This window comes from Pelodiscus sinensis, chromosome 9, assembly GCF_049634645.1.
Source record: "Pelodiscus sinensis isolate JC-2024 chromosome 9, ASM4963464v1, whole genome shotgun sequence".
NCBI lineage: Eukaryota > Metazoa > Chordata > Testudines > Trionychidae > Pelodiscus > Pelodiscus sinensis.
The window spans coordinates 11,790,291-11,811,546 of record NC_134719.1 but is presented as its reverse complement, the minus strand read 5'-3'; the positions used below and the strand labels follow the sequence as shown (position 1 = coordinate 11,811,546).

General features: G+C 47.3%; 2 protein-coding genes across 5 annotated transcripts in view; both read left to right on the top strand.

Moving 5' to 3' along the window:
* Positions 1-7,920, top strand: part of MROH7 (maestro heat like repeat family member 7) — a 33,894-nt gene extending 25,974 nt beyond the window's left edge. For 3 of the 4 annotated variants that reach the window (XM_075936041.1, XM_075936042.1, XM_075936040.1), the window contains 6 exons: positions 1,037-1,198; positions 2,058-2,213; positions 2,472-2,594; positions 2,746-2,848; positions 3,582-3,644; positions 6,988-7,920. In XM_075936041.1, coding sequence (XP_075792156.1) covers positions 1,037-1,198; positions 2,058-2,213; positions 2,472-2,594; positions 2,746-2,848; positions 3,582-3,644; positions 6,988-7,223 — 843 coding nt within the window. In that variant the 3' untranslated portion in view covers positions 7,224-7,920. Of the gene's footprint in view, positions 1-1,036; positions 1,199-2,057; positions 2,214-2,471; positions 2,595-2,745; positions 2,849-3,461; positions 3,645-6,987 lie in introns of all 4 variants that reach the window. The other variant, XR_012905865.1, reaches the window with a different exon arrangement.
* Positions 7,921-8,050: 130 nt separating this feature from the next.
* Positions 8,051-20,917, top strand: TTC4 (tetratricopeptide repeat domain 4). Its single transcript, XM_075936043.1, has 10 exons — positions 8,051-8,208; positions 11,599-11,716; positions 11,981-12,142; positions 13,079-13,156; positions 13,764-13,888; positions 14,791-14,877; positions 15,013-15,227; positions 17,653-17,734; positions 19,051-19,133; positions 20,193-20,917. The coding sequence occupies exons 1-10, from the start codon at positions 8,098-8,100 to the stop codon at positions 20,293-20,295; spliced, it is 1,164 nt and encodes a 387-aa protein (XP_075792158.1). The 5' UTR covers positions 8,051-8,097; the 3' UTR covers positions 20,296-20,917.
* The last annotated feature ends 339 nt before the right edge of the window (positions 20,918-21,256 follow it).

Here is a 21,256-nt window from a genome sequence, read left to right as displayed (position 1 = left end):
GCTGGCTAGAGTCAAAGGTATGTGAACAGCATCTAGATTTGCTCCAGATCCCAGCTTTTCAAAGCAGAATCAGAACCATTTAGCTGGATCTGGGATCAGTGAGCAGCATTTAATATTGCTCTAGATTTCAGCCTTGTAAAGCATGCAAAAAAACCCTCTCAACTGGTTGAGGGCTCAGTGGAGTACTTGGAAGTGCTAGTATGGGTGTCAGTGAAATCTTTCAGGAGCAAGCATATGTTTTACTGGGTATCTAACACTGCATACTAGAGACAGGGTAAGAAATACATTTCTACATTGATGGATAAAATGCAATCTCAGAGCTGTTTATGTTATAGCAGTGGGTTCCAGCCTGTGGTCCACAGACCCTTGGGGATCCGTGCACTGTGTCTAAGGGAAAACCACTGGAATGGGTTGTTGTGAACTTAGAATAGCGGTTTTCAACCTATGTTCTATGTTTGACTTCCAAAGCGGTCTGCACCTCCATTCAAAATTTTTAGGGAACCACAAATGATAAAAAATTGAAAACCACTGGATTATAGTAAAGAGGACTAGGGTTATACATAATCTTGTGTCTTTTACAACTTTAAATTGTCTATTTATGGCTACTATGGTGCCTAATCATGCCCTAACTCATTTATTTGAATTGTGATGGCAGAAATGAGGCATTTCATTAGCAATGAAATAAACACAAAAGGGAAAACACCTTCATGACAGCTTTGTTTCAAAATCTTTTTTATTGTTTGCCTCTTCTCTCCACACGTAGTGAGCCAAGAAAAGCCACATACATAACTCTAACCAAGAACTGAATTAGGGGAGGAGAAATAATGTGTCATAGGATGTAATGTACAGGGAATGAGGCATGAATTCCATTGAAAGTCCTTTTTAAACTAAACTTGCCCTTTTCTTTGGGGTTTTTTCAGTGTTTGGAAAAATTCTCAGAAAATGAATTTGTCACATTGGTTGTTTTCTTCTTAAACTGAAAGAATCCTTGGTGAGGCAGTGTGGGGTAGTTACTGCATCAGCTTCTTCTGTGCAGGAGATAAAGGACCAGGTACCAGTCATGATAAACAGCTTGTGTGGCGTGGACGGGAGGCTGGTTGTGGAAGCTCTTGCTGATGTCAAGAAGATTTTCAGAGGCCTGGATGGAGCAAGTTATGTTGGCTGCATCATCGGTACCCTTAAGCCCCTCTTTGATGATGTAAGACAACAGTGTGTGTGATAGGGATGAGGGAAGGGGTGTGAAGTAGCATCTCTGCTGCAAACAAGCAGTCGTTCGTATCAAATAATGGAAGAAAAACAATAATACTTTTCCTGGGTTTATACCCTTCATTCTTACTCCTGCCCTACTAGATGACTTATGCCTGTCCCAGTACAGTGGACCCTGCCCTCCAGGACTAGGAGACACAGCTTATGCTGTGGCCATGTCTAGCAAGTTAGGCTTCTCCTGTAGCATGTGGTATGCAACACACATGCCTCAGCTGTTCATGTTGTACGTGGCACATTCAGTTACACTACTCGTTCTGTGCAACCTAATATGTTGCAGAATTGAAAGAAGAGCAGGTCCAGCTCTTATCACATATACTGACCTGTGAGGTACTCAGTGCTCTCAACTGCTGTGGATAAATTCAGGAGGAGGTGAGTGGACTCAGAAGCAGGGCCTATACCTGTATATAATTCATTGTAGTACATCACCAACACCATGTTGTACAGCTTTCCCTTAGCAAAAAGAGAGTCTGTGTGATGCTTTATGGGAAATGTAGTCCAACTGGGGATCTTGGCCCATGGAGGAGAATAGGAAGACAAGGTGCAAAGCACAACTCCTATGAATTACAATTCCCATTTTCTACTGAAATCCTTTGGCTAACACATTTCAATTAAAACCCCAAATTTTCCACTGAAAGCAGGCTCTTCTTGCAAGAAAATTGTTTAAATCAAAAGCCTTGATGAGGACTATAGAGCAGTATAAACACTGAAGTAAATTCCTAACCAAGGGGAGTACAACTGTACACTAACAAGCCCCCTTTCTTCCTGACTTCCTCTGTTTGTGTGTGTCTCAGGAGAGAGTGAGTGTACGTTCTGCTGCTATTTCCTTGTTTGGAAAGATAATTAAGAAGATGAAGAAGAGTCAGGTGCTTATGAAAGAAGAGGAAATCTTGGACAGCTTGATCCCATTACTTCTACACCTGCAAGAGGGCAACCCTGATGTGGCTGAGGCAAGTTACTACAGTCATTTATCTCTAGGTCTGAATCACCAGTATCCTCAAACATCTCATTCTCCAGCTCCACCCTCTAATGTGGGATCTTTCCTAATCTATCTACTCTAATGTGTTTTCTTCCGGGGGAAAAAAAACTTGGAGCTTCCCTATCACTCTGTGAAAAAGAAATGCCAAGAGATTCATTCTCATTGCAAGTTTAACAGTTGGAACATGCTGCTAGTTCTCCAACTGTGAGAACTCCATCCTGTCTTGTAGAAATGTAAGAATGCATTGGATGAATGTTCTCGACTCCTGGAATGGAGATTACCTAAACAAGTGGACAACAGAAAGGGCTGGCACAACCATCAGGAAGGCGTGGATGAAATCTGCCACTACTTTGTAAGTGATCTCTGGGTTCATTGTTAGAACTGTGTGTTGATTTGATAGAGGGAGGATTTGCAAAGAGTAAGATCCCTGTGTGGGAAGGGTAATGAGGGGTTGTGTAGGGCCATCATTTAAGCTTTCATTTTGTTCATTATTGATATCTCAGGTGAAAAAACATCAGGAAAATGTCCAAAGGTTATTGTTCCAAAGTCAGCGCTACCTCAGCAGCACACAGCCTTCTATACGAAGGGCCGCAGCCATGTTCATAGGTAAATACAGAAGAATTTGCATGTCTTTAGCAAATCCTATAGAAGCACCTTTTTGATCTTTTGTGCTATTCCCTATAGGAGTGTACGTTAATTGCTTTTTTGCCAGATACCCTGATTCCTCAATCTTCTGGGACAGGGACAGTCAAATATTTTTTGTCAAGATCCAAATTTCTTGGTCATGGTGGAGCCAAGGTCCAGACTCCAGTGAAAATAAATAATAATAATAATTAATAATGAACCCAACAATGAGAATCATAGGTATATAAAAAGAGATCGGGGTCCATTTGGAAGTGTTGGGTTATCTAGATTTAGCCCCTGGTCTGCTTATGGACTATCCCTGTTCAAGAATTTAGTATTGGGTGCAATACAAAAATAGGAGAAATTCCTGGATTTTATGTTCGTATCAAAATACTCTAATGGCTCATCAAAAACAAATCCTATTGTAATCTCCAAAATGCCCCTAGCTACTCCTATAGGAATTTCTCTACAGGAATGTATGTCATCTTCTTGAAAGCCAGCCTCTCACTATAGCCATAATCCAAAGCTCATTGGAGTCAGTGGAAAGACTCCTGTTCACTTCAGTGAGGTTTTTCATCAAGTTCTATCTCCTTAGCTTCTCCATCTCCAGATTTAGGAACTTGTCCAAATACCTGAGGGCATCCTTGTGTGAAAGACAAAAACTATGAAGGTTCGGAGAGTAATGGGAATTCCCTGCTTTTAATGGCATGTTCAGGGTTCCTGGTTATGCACATGGACAACATGATAAGCATGAAAGATTTGGATCTCATAAATAATGGTAAGTAAAGACCTCATGTTTAAATTTCTATGACCGTGGATGAGTATTTGTGTGTGTGTGTCTGAGGAGGCACTAGGATTTCTATACACTTTTGTCCAAGGATCCATATAAATCAGTGGGCCTCTGGTCTGAGGGCCCACATGTGGCTCGTGTCACCTACAAGATGTTTTGTTTACCACTGCCCATGGACAGGGTTGCTGGTTTTCATTTGTGTAGTTTTTTTCCTACTGATATTACAAAAGTGATATGCACTTAAAGCAAGAGCACATGACGTGAGGTGCATGCTGATTGCACACAACATTGTGTTCTCCCTCTGCATCCAATCAAAGTGCTACTACGGTTCAATCAGCACATCCTATAAATTCTAGGTTCACAAACGCAGTTAGCAAAATTATCGTATCCCAGGAGACTGTCTTGGTTACAACAATCTTGCAGCCTACTGAATTGAAAAAGGGCCACTCATGCGGCCCACTCACTAGCCTAGGTTGCCCCTCAATGGTATAAATAATATCGATAATAGTTTGAATTTATACCTCTTGTCGCTCTATGCTTTATTCTTGGTGGCACCTCCAATAGCATGTGTTTGAATACCATTTCTATCTACAATGATGATTCTCAAATTGACCCTAGACATATCTCCCAAGGTTAAATCTCTTCTTGCACACATTCTCCAACATCTTGTACAGGATGGCTCATCATTTGTTCAAGCTCAGTTTGACTAGAACTAAACTCTTCTCTCTGAAAGCTTCTCTAGTACTCTCTTTTTCCAATGTTGTAGGAAACACCACCATCCAGACCTGTAACCTTGAGTCATCTCTTTATCCTCTCCAACATCCACACTATGACAAAAATAGATTTTCACTTCTTCCATCACACTTCAGAACTCTCCTTTTTCCTTTCTGCTCTGATAGCAAAATCACTTGCCCACTTCCTAATCAGCTCCCAGCCTCAGGGGCGGATATAGGACAGGGCGAACGGGGCCCTGTGCTTCAGAAAGCCCCGCGCATGCGCCAAGGCAAAGGGGGGGCCCCGCGGAATTATGCTGCCCGGGGCCCCGCAGAACGGTCATCTGCCCCTGCCCAGCCTGATAACAGCAAACTCTTTCTGTCTGGTCCCCTACATACTGTTTATTCCCCCTCCAATTCATCCAAAATCCTGGACCAAAACCATCTCTTTGTTATGACTGTATCATCCCTTTTCCTAGAATGCCTCCACTAGCTCCCCTTCATCTCCCATATCAAGTTCAAGCTCTTTAAAAAGCATTGCATCTGTCAGTCCCAAACTGTATGTGATTTGACCTCCATTCATGCGCAGTGTCCACTACTGTGCCACTGTCATCAGCTTGGATGCTTTTTTTTAAAATTCTCCCATTAGTGCCTTTATATGTTCTTCCATGCTGCCCTTATGCATGGAACAACCTCCCTTAACCTGTTTGCCACACCACCACCAACTTCTAATTTCCTCCTCTAAATTTCCTTCTTCCATGTTCCCTATGAGAAGTGAATTAATGTAACAAACTCCTTGGAATAACTGTCTTGATATTTTTATCCTATGCATCAGAGTGGCATCTGAGCATTCATAGACATGTCCATGTCTCATGGAATTAATGAGAGATCTTATTAATGTAGCCGTTGTCCAAGCTCTTTCCCTCTCCATGCTTACTCCCCTTTTATTATACTCATTGGCTGTGTCTAGACTGCATCCCTTTTCCGTAAAAGCGATGCAAATTAGACACATCGCAATTGCAAATGAAGCGGGGATTTAAATCCCCCCGCTTCATTTGCATAAACATGGCAGGCGTTTTTTTCCGGCTCGGAGCTTTGCCGGAAAAAAGCACCAGTCTAGATGGGGATCTTTCGGAAAATAAAGCCTTTTCCGAAAGATCCCTTATTCCTTTTTTTAAGAGGAATAAGGGATCTTTCGGAAAAGGCTTTATTTTCCGAAAAATCCCCATCTAGACTGGAGCTTTTTTCCGGCAAAGCTCCGAGCAGGAAAAAAGCGGCAGCCATGTTTATGCAAATGAAGCAGGGGGGATTTAAATCCCCGCTTCATTTGCAATTGCGATGTGTCTAATTTGCATCCCTTTTCCGTAAAAGGGATGCATTCTAGACACAGCCATTGTATCTAGGGATGTTAAATATCAGATAATTGAATGTCCATTAACTTCATGAATTCTTATCAGTTAGTCAATTATTCTATAGTCTCTGGGGACAGGGCCAACAGCCAGTGTGCTCTGGCCCCACTCTCAAGGAGACCCCTGCCACTCTGTGCAGCTGCTTTTGTATGAGAGGCAGCAGCACGGGGTGCGAGGCGGGAGCTGGTTTTTGAGGGGAGCCAGTTTAACTAGCTCCCCTCACAGACTGGCTGCCTGTTGCCCTGCCTGCACTGCTGCCTCTAGTACAAAAGGGAGCAGTGCAGGGTGGCAGCAGCCCCTGTCCAGGAGGGGGCTGAGCCCCTGGACCCAGTGTGAGCCGGAACTGAGCCAGGCTGCTTGCCTGCTTGGTTCCTAATACACTTTAAATGCAGAGCCACAGCAGGGATAGATCCCAGACCTGGCATGAGCCAGGAATGAGTTGGGCTGCTGGCCAGCCTGCTAAAATATTTACTGGTGGGGGAAGGGGAAATGCATGTAGTCTACTCTATAGCATGAACTTACAAGCTTTTGTTCATCGGTTAATCAATTAATCCACTACACTATTACATTCCTAGTTGTGTCATGTCTGAACTTATGCCTGAATCCTGCAAGTTGTTTCTTATAACCTGACCACTGGGCTCATGCAGAATTCCATTGTTTTCAATGAAGCTCCATGCAGGTGTAAGCATCTGTCCCGGTGGAACAATTTGCAGTATTGAGGACTTATGTCACAATTTCTTCAAGACCTTGATAGTGCCTTGACTAGTTTCTGTGAGGCACCCAACACACAGGCACAGTGGCGGCCTGTGAGTATAGGCAGACTCGGCGGTCTCCTAGGGTGCTGCCTTCAACGGGGCACCCAGGGCGCCCGATGATTACGTCACGGACATTGACAGCTGAGACAAGGGCGCCAATCGCATGTTCCGCCTGGGGCGCCAGCTGCTGCAGCCGGCCTCAGGCCACTCCTGCACAGGCATCAAGCATAACAAAGTCCTGTCAGGCAAGTACCTGTCCTTTATGATAGTGTTCCATGGGTATGTCTCATGGGTAGGAGGATGCTGAGTGGAGGATGTTACAGATGCCATAGATGAGGGGAAGTGCAGAAGAGGGCTCTATGAATGGTATTTCAGAGTATGCAAAAAGCCTGGATATTAATGGGTTTTCTGACAGTTCTATAGTTTCTGATTAATATTTTCTTTTTTGTTTCAGCTCTCAAAGGCTTGATACATGACCCTGAAGCATCTGTATGTATATTTGCTGCTCAGGCACATGAACGAGTCCTGGCAGTTTACAGGAAATTAAAGTACGGCCCGGTTGAGCAACACAAAGTTAATAGTGAGTCTGCTGAGAAACACAAAAGCCTCTCAAACACCTCCACTACCCAAAGCACCTCATCCAGGCTGTTAAATGCCCTTAACCTCTGGAAATTAACTACCAAGCGGTAACAACTGGCTCAAAAAGAAAGACAGGGCTTATGCCCTACTGAGCCCCATACAGGGACAGTTAGACTCCGATGATTATTTTTCTTAACTTGGGCTGCCTGCTTTGTTTCCAACCAGAAGGAAAATCAAAGGGATTCTGGAAAGGTCATTAACACGCAAAAGAAAGTCAACTAACCATCGGCAATAAAGAACTCTGGGAGTTTATTGGGACCAAACCCTGCCACGCAATCTTGACTTCTTTTTTGAAGCAGAATGATTTGTGGGTGGGGTGTTGCCCACATATTATAGCTGGATGTTAGTGCCAGGTGCCTGCCTCCAAGGCCACGACTGTGGGCTCTTTCCTCACTGAGCTATCTGCTCCCCATGAGCTGAGTGTGTGTCTGACCCACACCATGGATGGGGTGGTTTCTCCCCCACCGCCGACAGGGTGGAGCTGTTCCGGGGGAGGAGGCTTTGGGCAGTTTTTGGCCCTGACTCTGTGCATTTGTTTCCCCTCCGCTTTTCCATATTGCTTGCTGTGATAGTCCCTGGGGCTGCAGGGGGGCCTTGCTTGCGGGGAGAAGAGGGGCTGTCCCCTGTCCCCGGGGGGAAGGGGGGGAACTGCCCCTGCCCCCGGGATTTGGGTGAGGGGGAGAGAGGGCTGCGGGCCTGCTGCCCCCAGGCGGTGGGGCAGCGCGGCCCCTGGCTAGTTATGGCTGGGGAGGGGAAGCTGTCCCTGGGTTTGGGGGGGTGGCGGGACCTGACGCTGCCCCACGCGTGGGGGGAGCAGGAGCGATGCCTGCGCTCGGGCGGGGGGGGGGGGGCGGTGCCGCGGCGTGGCCAGGCCCAGCGGAAGCGGCGCTGGGGCGGGGCGGGCGGAAGAGCCGGGCGGGAGCCGATGGAGGCGGCCGCGGGGCAGGCGGAGGAGGCCGAGCCGGGCTCCTGCTTCCTCGACAGATTCCGCACCGAGCGCTACGAGGGGGCCTTCAGCGCGGGCAGCTGGGAGCAGGTGCGGGGCCCGCAGACCGGGCTTGCTGCCAGCGGGGGCGGTGGGCTTGGGGGGCGGGGGCTTGCTGCCAGCAGTGGGGGGAGGGCGGTGGGGTTAGGGGGCGGGGGCTTGCTGCCAGCGGTGGGGGGAGGGCAGTGGGGTTAGGGGGCGGGGGCTTGCTGCCAGCAGTGGGGGGAGGGCAGTGGGGTTAGGGGGCGGGGGCTTGCTGCCAGCGGGGGCGGTGGGCTTGGGGGGCGGGGGCTTGCTGCCAGCAGTGGGGGGAGGGCAGTGGGGTTAGGGGGCGGGGGCTTGCTGCCAGCGGTGGGGGAGGGGCGGTGGGGTTAGGGGGCGGGGGCTTGCTGCCAGCGGTGGGGGAGGGGCGGTGGGGTTAGGGGGCGGGGGCTTGCTGCCAGCGGTGGGGGAGGGGCGGTGGGGTTAGGGGGCGGGGGCTTGCTGCCAGCGGTGGGGGGAGGGCGGTGGGGTTAGGGGGCGGGGGCTTGCTGCCAGCGGTGGGGGAGGGGCGGTGGGGTTAGGGGGCGGGGGCTTGCTGCCAGCGGTGGGGGAGGGGCGGTGGGGTTAGGGGGCGGGGGCTTGCTGCCAGCGGTGGGGGAGGGGCGGTGGGGTTAGGGGGCGGGGGCTTGCTGCCAGCGGTGGGGGAGGGGCGGTGGGGTTAGGGGGCGGGGGCTTGCTGCCAGCGGTGGGGGAGGGGCGGTGGGGTTAGGGGGCGGGGGCTTGCTGCCAGCGGTGGGGGAGGGGCGGTGGGGTTAGGGGGCGGGGGCTTGCTGCCAGCGGTGGGGGAGGGGCGGTGGGGTTAGGGGGCGGGGGCTTGCTGCCAGCGGTGGGGGAGGGGCGGTGGGGTTAGGGGGCGGGGGCTTGCTGCCAGCAGTGGGGGGAGGGGCGGTGGGGTTAGGGGGCGGGGGCTTGCTGCCAGCAGTGGGGGGAGGGGCGGTGGGGTTAGGGGGCGGGGGCTTGCTGCCAGCAGTGGGGGAGGGGCGGTGGGGTTAGGGGGCGGGGGCTTGCTGCCAGCAGTGGGGGAGGGGCGGTGGGGTTAGGGGGCGGGGGCTTGCTGCCAGCAGTGGGGGAGGGGCGGTGGGGTTAGGGGGCGGGGGCTTGCTGCCAGCAGTGGGGGAGGGGCGGTGGGGTTAGGGGGCGGGGGCTTGCTGCCAGCGGTGGGGGGAGGGCGGTGGGGTTAGGGGGCGGGGGCTTGCTGCCAGCGGTGGGGGGAGGGCGGTGGGGTTAGGGGGCGGGGGCTTGCTGCCAGCGGTGGGGGGAGGGCGGTGGGGTTAGGGGGCGGGGGCTTGCTGCCAGCAGTGGGGGAGGGGCGGTGGGGTTAGGGGGCGGGGGCTTGCTGCCAGCAGTGGGGGAGGGGCGGTGGGGTTAGGGGGCGGGGGCTTGCTGCCAGCAGTGGGGGAGACGGTGGGGACTAGGGGGCGGGGGCTTGCTGCCAGCAGTGGGGGGAGGGCAGTGGGCTTAGGGGGCGGGGGCTTGCTGCCAGCAGTGGGGGAAGGGCAGTGGGCTTAGGGGGCGGGGGCTTGCTGCCAGCGGTGGGGGGAGGGCGGTGGGCTTAGGGGGCGGGGGCTTGCTGCCAGCGGTGGGGGGAGGGCGGTGGGCTTAGGGAGCGGGGGCTTGCTGCCAGCGGTGGGGGGAGGGCGGTGGGCTTAGGGAGCGGGGGCTTGCTGCCAGCAGTGGGGGGAGGGCGGTGGGCTTAGGGGGCGGGGGCTTGCTGCCAGCAGTGGGGGGAGGGCAGTGGGCTTAGGGAGCGGGGGGCTTGCTGCCAGCAATGGGGGAGACGGTGGGGACTAGGGGGCGGGGGCTTGCTGCCAGCAGTGGGGGGAGGGCAGTGGGCTTAGGGGGCGGGGGCTTGCTGCCAGCAATGGGGGAGACGGTGGGGACTAGGGGGCGGGGGCTTGCTGCCAGCAGTGGGGGGAGGGCAGTGGGCTTAGGGGGCGGGGGCTTGCTGCCAGCAGTGGGGGAAGGGCAGTGGGCTTAGGGGGCGGGGGCTTGCTGCCAGCAGTGGGGGAGGGGCGGTGGGCTTAGGGGGCGGGGGCTTGCTGCCAGCAGTGGGGGAGGGGCGGTGGGGTTAGGGGGCGGGGGCTTGCTGCCAGCAATGGGGGAGACGGTGGGGACTAGGGGGCGGGAGCTTGCTGCCAGCAGTGGGGGAAGGGCAGTGGGGTTAGGGGGCGGGGGCTTGCTGCCAGCAGTGGGGGGAGGGCAGTGGGCTTAGGGGGCGGGGGCTTGCTGCCAGCAGTGGGGGAAGGGCAGTGGGCTTAGGGGGTGGGGGCTTGCTGCCAGCAATGGGGGAGACGGTGGGGACTAGGGGGCGGGAGCTTGCTGCCAGCAGTGGGGGGAGGGCAGTGGGCTTAGGGGGCGGGGGCTTGCTGCCAGCAGTGGGGGGAGGGCAGTGGGCTTAGGGGGCTTGCTGCCAGCAGTGGGGGAGGGGCGGTGGGGTTAGGGGGCGGGGGCTTGCTGCCAGCAATGGGGGAGACGGTGGGGACTAAGGGGCGGGAGCTTGCTGCCAGCAATGGGGGGAGGGGCTTGCTGCCAGCAATGGGGGAGGCGGTGGGGGGTAGAGGACAGGGGCTTATTGCCAGCAATGGGGGGAGGGGTGGTGGGGGTTGGGGACAAGGGCTTGCTGCCAGCAGTGGGGGGAGGGGCGGTGGGGTTGGGGGGCGGGGGCTTGCTGCCAGCAGTGGGGGGGCGGTGGGGTTAGGGGGTGGGGGCTTGCTTCCAGCAATGGGGGGAGGGGTGGTGGGGGTTAGAGGACAGGGGCTTGCTGCCAGCAATGGGGTGGAGGGACCATCCCTGGAGATGGGATGTGTGTTGGGGGGCTGGGGCCTGGGACACAGAGATGGGGAAGCAATGTGGTGGGAGGAAGTGTGAAAGGTTGGAGCTCTGTGTTTGTAGGGTGCCCTGCCTGGGTTGTGTGTGTGTGTTTGGGGGGGGGGAGTATCTCCTGTGTTTACATAGCAGCTGTGGTGAGTCTGACAGAGCTGGGGGCAGGGGCATGAGCCTGACCATGAGTGCAGCTATCAGATGGCGCATAAAGGGGCTCTCCCCTCACAAGGAGGCAGTGATGGCACCAAAACATGTGCCTAATACTAGCGTAATCCCAGCACAAGAGATTGTAAAACCCCTCTGTTGTGGGATATGAAATGTCCCATTGCATTGCTGAGAGAGAAACTCCTCTTTCCTTCCAAGGGATCACAAATGAGGGGCTCTTACTCCCAAAGAGATGTGGGTGAGCTTCTTCCACACCTTTGTTGTAGTACAGGCCACCTGTGCCCTCACCGAGTTGATGTGCGGGATGAGAGTATTTTGCGAGACTGTATTAATAAGGGCATAATGATTTCCAAAAGGTGGACTTAATTTCAGTTGAATGATTGTCTTTTCCACCCTGGCCACTATTAATAGGAATTTGACAAGATCCCCTTGTTTATGAAGCAATCCCCTGCTGAAATTGATCCTGAACAGAATCCTGATTTGGCTTGCCTTCAGTCAATTATTTTTGATGAGGATCGATCTCCTGAAGGTACTTCATAATTTCATGGAAATTTAAATTTCTGCTTTCACACCAATCTGGTACTGTGGTACTGCTCTTTGGGATTATTTTTGGGATTTGAGGATTTAGTTGTTTGTAGGTGGGTGTGGTGGGCTCTAGACCTCTGCTTTTCTGGAAATGGGGATTGGGTATATAAGGGGTGTTTGCACTTTGTAGGCATGCTAAACTCATAGGGGTTGACCTGTTGTTTGCCTTGCACAATGAAAGGTGGTTTTGTTTTTTCTGTTTCTTCAGAGCAAGCGAACACCTATAAGAATGAGGGGAATGAATATTTCAAGGAAAAGAACTACAAGAAAGCTGTTATCTCATATACTGAAGGGTTAAAAAAGAAATGCAGTGACCAAGACTTGAATGCTGTGCTTTATACTAACCGTGCTGCAGCACAGTTTTATCTGGGTAATAGACTATGTCCTATGTTGCATTTTACGTCTAGTCTAGATTCTGTGTAACCAAAAATGACCAAGTTGTTTTTCCTATTTATGGTACGTGCTTTAACTGTTACAAACTTTTAAAAGATTTTAAGATAATCAAGAACTTAGATAAGGTGGGCAAGATAATATATTTTAGTTGACCAGCTTCTCTTGGTGAAACAGAGAAGCTTTTTAGTTACACAGAGCTCTTCCTCAGGGCTGGGAAAGATACTTGAGTGTCACCACTAAATACAAGGTTGAACAGATGGTTTAATAGAAGGGACCAATCAAGGTGAAGTGGCCCTGTGGCTGTAACTCTCTCTGCAGGTGGTCAAACCTTGGAGCTTCTGTTTCACATATTGCTAAATTTAAGACTTGTGTGTGAAGAAAAGTGTTTTGGGGAGGAATCAGTGAGAAGCAAACAGGCTGGTGCTGGTCTTCTTTGGGCTAATTCTTAGAGCTGCTTTGATGCAAATCCTGACTTGGCATTCACACTGTAAAAGCTGGGTCAGGATTAGATGCAAGAGAAGGATGCTGATAAAACTCTGGGTCTATAATGAAAAGATAAGGAAACAGAAAATTATACATGTGCATCAGATTTTGGATAGATCTGTGTATTCTTAAAGGTCCCATTGAGATCCCTGTAACAAAACAAGGAAGTCATAAATATTGAGAACAATCTGTTATGTTAAAAGTAGCAGTTTGTGCATTGTGTATCCTAGCACATGTTATCCATCCTTCACTTTTCTGGGCACTAGATTTACCCCAATCATTTATTTCTGTTGTCATTAATGTGCAGCCTCCATTGTACCCATAATGTAGTCATAGACCATGCATTATGCTATGGATAACCCTAATGATTCCTCTTGCCCTCAAATCTACTTGGATTGTAGAAGTTGTTTGTGTGCTTTGCTTTATATAGGTAACTACCGTTCTGCTCTCAATGATGTGATTGCAGCAAGAAAGCTGAGACCCAACCATCTCAAAGCAATAATAAGAGGTAAGGTTTTAAAAATAAATGACTAGTATGCCAGTATTTGAAGTTGAAAGATAAGTTAAAAATATCAAACCCAGACCACTTTATTTTGCAACACTATATTGTGTGCAAAGAGTGTTTTACTCTGTGTATAACAACACAATGATCAAGGATGTTTAAGTTAAGTACTTAAAAGCCAAGGCTTCAAAATGCTGTGTAAGGATAATTTGTTGCAATACTGTTCTTAGGGGTAGACTATCAGATTTTTAAAAATTTCAGAGGGGTAGCTGTGTTAGTCTGTAACTTATAAAAATATATTTCATCAAAGGATTAAAAAAAAAACCCCAAGGTTTTTTTAAGTTTGTTTCCATTTTATAATACATTTTATTTATCTTCCTTAAATAGCCTATAGCCTGTAATGCTATTCTCTGTCTGAAAGGAAATCAGTTACTTAGGTGCTTTATCTTTCTTGGCGTACACAGGAGGGAAGAAATCCCTTCCTGACTCCTGAAGCAGAAGCTTTCAACATCACAGACATACTAGAAAGGATCCATGAGGACAGACTACTCTTTGTATTAACAGATTTATATACTGGTCATATGTCAGAATTTTTGCAATCTAATTCTTTCAGGAGCTTTGTGTCATTTGGAGTTAAAGAATTTCCCAGAAGCAGTGGCATGGTGTGAGGAGGGTCTGAGGATAGATTCAAAGGAGAAAAATCTTGTGGAAATGAGAGCCAAAGCTGACAGATTAAAGGTAAAAACTAAACCAAAATCTTAACCATGGCACTCTAGAATTTACCAGACCAGATCAGACCATCAATCTAGTATCCCCAGCTCCTGTTTGGGAAGCACTTTGGGATCCTGAGAAGGCACTTTATAAATGCTAATTGTCATTTTTCCAGAGGGCACTACAGTCTCTGTTTAGCAGGATCTAAAGATCAGGGAGGATGGATTGAATGTCCTAATGGTCTCTTCCAGGCTTTAAGTTTTAAATATTAGTCTTGTCCAAATTTAGTGCCTCCAGTTTTACAGCTAGTGGAGTCAGCATCACTGTAGTAAGGGACATAGTTCCATAGTGGAGACCAAACTGCTTATTATGGCTTGGTAGAGAAAGCAAGACCTCTTAAATCATAACGGACATAAGTTAGCCAAGTATTCCCTCCTATTTTTACAGAATGAAAATGCTTCTTCCCATACCTGAAATGTATAGTCTGCTGGTTAGAGCAAAGGCTTACGTCCCCAGAGCCCGGGTTTCATTTCTGTCTCTCACTGACCAACCATTGTGTGATCTTGAGCATGGAGTTATTTCTTGAGCATCATTTCACTTCCTTTAAGCATCTGTTAAATAGCGATAACAATATTGCCTCACTCACAGGGGACGTCGAGGATTTAATTAATGGTTGTAGAGAGCTCTGAGCTTGGAAGATTTTATATAAGGACAAAGTACGAGTAAAATACTTTAAAAAACAGTCACTTGGCATTTCCATGAAATGGAATTGAATGTGATTTCTGGACATGTCACTGTAAAGAGATACAGGGAGAGGAACCATAATTTTTCTGGTGACCCAAATTGATTTTGCAGTTTTTCAGTAAAATAGAGTAATGAGGGATGTTGACTAACTTCACGATTGTGATGCAAACTTGTCTTGCGTGCAGCGAGCTGAACAGCGGGACATAAGGAAAGCACAACTGAAGGAGAAAAAGGAACAGTCTCAAAAGGAGGCCTTACTTGCTGCTATAAAGGTATGTGCTTAAGAGGTGTGTAGGGTTCTCTCTCAAAAATTGTCATTTGGAAAAATTGCTCTCCATATGTAGATAGTCAAGTGGCTAATCTTTGATTTGTAGATGATGTTCTCAAATTGATTTTTTTCAATGTAGGAAAGGAACATCAAGCTGTTTCTAGAGGCCTCTAAGGAGGAAGATGAAATATCACATGGTCTGGGTGAGATGTCCTTAAATGGACTGAGTTCTGACAGTGCAGTTGGCACAAAAGTCTGCTTAGATGATAATGGCAAAGTAAACTGGCCTGTACTCTTCCTGTATCCTGAATATGGGCAAACGGATTTCATCTCAGCTTTTCACGAGGACTCCAGGTGATTTCTGCTTAACGCAAAGTAATGATTACATCAGATATTCTGTTTCATTGAAGAAATAGCACCAAACTTCCGAATGTGTTCAAGGTAGTTCAGGGCCAAAATATAGATTTTTATGAGTTGAGTGTGGAATATCTAATGATAGTGATATAAAGAAGACAGGTTATCTCAAGCATGTATCAATGAAAGCTTTATACCACATCTTTTACAAGAGAATTAATCAGGACTGTTTTTTGAAGTCCCCAGGTGCCGTATTTTCCGGCGTATAAGGCGACTGGGCGTATAAGACGACCCCCTAATTTTCTAGTTAAAACATAGGTTTTCGCCTATACTCGCCGTATAAGACTACCTCCCCTTAAGAGGCCAACCGGCAGCGCCCCAGCTGCTCTGCCCCAGGGTCCACAACAAAAGCCTGGTCTGCTGGGGGGGGGGGGGGGGCGCACTAGCTGGGCCCCCCCCCCCTCCCCAGCAGACCAGGGACACGGGGAGCAAAGCCACAGCGGCAGCGGGGTGCCGCGCCTCTGAGGCTTTGCTCTGGCAAAGCCTCAGAGGCGCGGGACCCCGCCGCTGCTTCGGCTTTGCTCCCGGTGCCCCTGGTCTGCTAGGGACCGTCTCCAGCAGACCAGGGACACCGGGAGCAAAGCCGCGGCCACGGCGGGGTGCCGCACTTCTGAGGCTTTGCTCTGGCAAAGCCTCAGAGGCGCGGGACCCCGCCGCGGCTGCGGCTTTGCTCCCGGTGTCCCTGGTCTGCTGGAGATGGTCCCCAGCAGACCAGGGACACCGGGAGCAAAGCCGAAGCGGCGGCGGGGTGCTGCGCCTCTGAGGCTTTGCCAGAGCAAAGCCTCAGAAGCGCTGCACCCCGCCGCCGCTTCGGCTTTGCTCCCGGTGCCCCTGGTCTGCTGGGGACCATCTCCAGCAGACCAGGGACACTGGGAGCAAAGCCTCTGAGGACGCCGGCAGCGGGACAGCTGCGGCGCGTCTGGGATGTCCCACTGCCGGCTTCCCCCGCGGCTTTGCTCCGCGTCTTCCTGGTCTGCAGACCAGAGAGACGCAGAGCAGCTTTTCTCGCCCCAGAGTACATGGGCGGCGGGACCGCGAGGTCCCGTAGTCCGTGTCCTCCGGGGCGAGAAAAGCCCCGTTCGTACCTGCAAGTCGGGGACTACCTGTATGTTTATACCCGGCGTATAAGACGACCCCCGATTTTTGGGGGATGTTTTTTAGTATAAAAAGTCGTCTTATACGCTGGAAAATATGGTACAAAGGTTTCAGAGAAAGAAGTTAAAATTATAAAACATTTCCAAAAATGACTGAAAATAGCTCTTAGATATCTAGTAGTATTCTGTTAACTCCAGGCTAGAAGCAAGTGCTGTATCACATAGGAAAGGAGGAAGTCCCCTTCCCTTGGTGTGAGCTTTAGGCCACGTCTATACTAGAACCAGAAGATCAGCTTAAGGTACACAACTCCAGCTACATGAATAACATAACTGGAGTCGACATACTTTAAGCTGAGTGTGGTGCTGTCTTCACAGTTGGAGGTCGATGGAAGCAAATGCTCCCCTTTGCTTTCCTTACTCCTCATGACTGTGAGGAGTACCAGAACCATACTGGAGGCACCCTCAGCATTTGATTTAGCGGATCTTTTTTAGACCTGCTAAAATGAACAGCAGAAGATCAATCTCTGCAAGTGGAGACATGGCCTCAGCTTCTAGCCCTGCAGGGTTACAAGTTAATTGACTTGACATTCATAACACTTTTATGGTGGCATGTGTATTAAGCAAACATAATATTAATGAATTATTTTTGTTCTGAATTGCAATGTTGATGGGTAAGGAAGGGATTTTAACATTGTCCTACATTGTTGGAAAACAAGAGCATTGTGCTGTGTACAAGATGCAAGGAAGTGAAAATGATTCCTACAAATCAGAGCAGTTTCACTGTGTAAGATGACCAAAGTGTAAAAAGTAAACAGGCAGCATAAATAATGACACGTAAATTAGATTTTGAAAAGGGTTTTTTGTGTGTGTGCACGCGCATGCGCTAATTTATAGCTTTGTTAGTAATTTAGAAAGGGGAAAATCAATTTTGAATTAATATACATGTATCTCGGCAGTATCCCTTAAAACTCTAAAATCAAATTAAATGCTTACTTTCTGCTGCTGTGAAAGTTGTTAATGAAAATATGTGTTTAAAGCAAAGTCTAAACTTTGACATGTGAAGAGTATGTTTCTGAAATTAACATTTGTCTTGAACCTATTGATTATGATTAACCTGCTTTCTCCTGTAATCTTTGCCATCATTCATATGAAATATAAGAATTAGAGCAGTTGAACTAGTAGATTTATTAGCATGGATTATAGTACTGTATTTATTGAATGCTGTATAATGTTGTGACTAGGATCATAGCAAGATCTACCTTGGCTTTTAGATTTATTGATCATTTACTGGTGATGTTTGCTGAGTTACCACCTTGGGATTTGGAAAGAAAATATCATCCTGGCAACCTAGAGGTAGAAAATGTGTCCTTTTTTCTATTTTGTATTTAAGATGTACATTTTAATTGATTTCTCATAAGCAGCTTACTAAGTATACAAAATATATATGTAACATTTTTGCTTAGCATGCTTTCATGTGAAATAAGGTTGAGGATGGTACATTCATTCAGACATTTCCAGGTTAGGAAGCTTCCTAAATTTATTGTAGTTGTTAGAAGTACACAAAGTTGTTTAAATTAAGAAAGTGAAAATTTCTTTCTCTCTCTCTCTCTCTCTCTCTCTCTCACACTCAGTTTGGATTTATATTTTTATTATGAGGTATTTTATTGCTTCGATTCCCATATATGTAATGGTCAAGAATTACACTTGTAGGTTGTTAACTTAATAACTTTTTAATCCATACTTTAGTGAAAAATGTTCAAAATAATGTGTACACTAATACATAGTAGAAAAGCACAGGAATGATTGTTAGAAATAAGTAGCCTAGATCTGAGTTAGATGCTATTTTGTATGGAGTCTTGATGAGAGTAACCATTTAGATAAATAATTTAATTAGGTTGTGACTTCTCACATACGTTTTCAGAATGTGTCAACGTGAATTACACGCTTACAGGTATGTGGGATTATTTCCCACTGCAGTATCCTATCTCAAGGCAGCAGTCTTTTCCTAAAGCATGACAAGTCCTCAGGCACTATTTTATCAGGTGAAAACTGCCAACAGGAAGCATATGCAATCTAAGGGGCCTTAAATATGTTGGGACAAGTTTTGTTTTAGACCTAGCTGTAGTAATAATGATTCTTAAACAGAATAGGCTAAATGTATCGATTGGATAACTATAATGAAGTTACACAGGGATAAATTTAGCCAGTTTTTAAAAAGTGTTCCCAAGTTTTTTATTCCCATAACCCCATCACTTCATTGACAAGCAGAGTACTTCACATTCTTAGTGCAACTGTTGTTTGGCTGGAGACAGTCTTATGCAAGGGCAGTCATAACAAGTGAAAAAGATACTGGTTTATATAACGAAAGTCATGGAGATAGTAAAGAAATAAAAGCCTGCATCTCTACAAAACCAGCTGTTGACAGGTTTCTACGTCTCTGGTTTTTTTCCCTTCCCCCAAGGTCTTTCTATTCCCTTTTCAGTATATGAAGCTTTAAGAGTCCTTACTAGTACCCTCGTTTTAGAGACTAGAAGACATATATGCAGATCCTCTGTTACCTAACCATGTGTGTGATCGTGGTGAATCTGTCAGCAGACTTTAAGCTAGTGTTCCTGGTACCTCTGGCTTGCCCACAGGTGTATCTTAAATATTCACCTTATTTTATCCAGCTTTATTTTGAAGATGAAGCAAGAGAGGAAATGTACCAGCTGAACACACAAAACACATTGCTACAAGTGCTGCAGCACCAAAGGTGAGAGAGTGGCCTGGAATAGCATTTTATTTGTTCATCTGTCATGTGAGAAGTACAGTCACGCTCACTGTGTAAAATTCAGGTGCCTCCTGTGTAGGGTTAAATGGCTTTTTTAATAACAAATCACACTTCCCAGTCTGACTTTTGGAATCCATAAGGAGGGAAGGTCTAAACTACATGAGAAGGAGATCACCTAGCTTTTTGGTCTGCATCCATAATGTGTGTTTTTGAAAGAGAAGAAACAGCATAAAATTACCTCTGTGCCACTTTATTTAACACCTCAGTGGGCTACATGAAAATTGCACTGTCTTTGCTCTGTTGTTTTCGCTCACACCCAGATGGATATTAATGCCGTTTCCAAACACTTTGTTAAAAAAAATCAAGAGCGTAGACCTCGGGGACTGAGAGTATTGAAGGGATCAGGTGTCTGGCGCTGACAACCCAGTGTGCCTGTGAGATCTAGAACACCCCATGCTGATTTAAAAAAAAAAAATCTGAATTTAGCTGCAAAGAAGTTGAGAGGCTGACCTAACCCCAGTGTACAATAAAAAAAATCGCATGTGACTTTAGATTTAAAAAGAAGCTAGGTTCTATATATGGGGAGAAGGAATATTGTGCTGCTTGTATTACTGAGTCAGCATACCACTTTTTTACAGCTAGAGATCTTGCTGCAAAGTCATCAATAAAATCTCAGACAAGGATTTTTCTTTTCAGGACTGTATCTTAGCTATCATTCCATACAACTCAGCAGCATGCATAATCCGTGCCAGTTATTGCAGCTTTAAATTGGCAGGATAGATGGGATGTTCAGGGTGATAATACTATCTTAATTGTAATTAGAAAAGTTGTGGGGAGAGGAATTGAGTCATAAAACACTCTCCCCATATGTGCACAGACATTGATGGAACAGGTGCTGCTAATTCAGCAAAAAAAAAATCTTGTCATCAGCCCTTATGAAGCCAATTTTTTTAATTGTTGAAGTGGGTCCAGGGCTTTCAGTCTATATAATATTGGGGTAGAAATGAAGATGATTAATGGCTTTTTTGTGTTTTTTTGCAGATACTTTGTAAAGGCTGGGACTCCTACATTTTTTGTTTTAGTAAAGCATTCTCCTTTCTCTAAGAATTACTTTTTTGGCAAGAAGGTTCATCGACTAAAATGAGCAGGACATGCATGCACAAAAAGGGATATGAGAAACCCTCACCATCAGCTGTATTGTTCCTATCCACAAATAGGAATAATCAGTCTTCTACCTGTATATTTTAATATTTTTTTCTAGTGCAATCAAACGTAACCATTATTGGACCTTTTTTTCTTCCAATTCTTGCACATGCAGAACACCCCCTGAAACAAATTGGATAGAGAGTGAAGTTTGATATGTTTTCCCCAAATATACAAATGTATAGTAGTCTTGCTGAAATAGACTACTGTTCCATTAAAGCCTGTGCAGTATATACATGGTAGCTGTGCGTATGTACCACTGATCACTTTTCACTGTCCTTGCACTGTGGAGAGAGAGGGAATTCCTTTGCAGCACTGACCACCCGCGCTGAGTTTGAAATCAGTGGAACTGGGATATTCTCTAGTAGAACTGGATGATTCTCTGCTCCTGGCCAGTGGATTAATGCGGTCAGATCAATACAGCAGCAAGTTCACTCACTAATGCACTGTGCTATTAAACAGAGGAATGCAAAGTTCTTTAAGAGCGAAAATTTTACTGACCCTTTGCTACCCTTTCTTATTGTCTGGTGCAGATGACAAATAAAAAAGTTTATTGTAAATAGGTTAGTGTCTAGTGACTTAAGCAGGATCATTTTCCTTACTGTGTTCCTGAACGGGCATCTGTGCAGATACACCCAAGGAAACAACAAACAGTAGTTTGAAGTGAGGGAACACCCTTCTCTGTCTCACTTACTGGTAATCATCACCTATGGCTGGCATCAAGTTATTTGTCATTCTACAGTAGCAGAATGCTATAGCCTGCACATTTAAAAAAAAATTTAAGTGGTTCTGAGCTAGAGATCTCTGGTCTCCCCACTTCCAGAGCTACAGTGATCAATAGCAAGTGGAAAGACATACTTCATTTATAGTCAAACTAACACATCAGCCATTAAAATCAATTC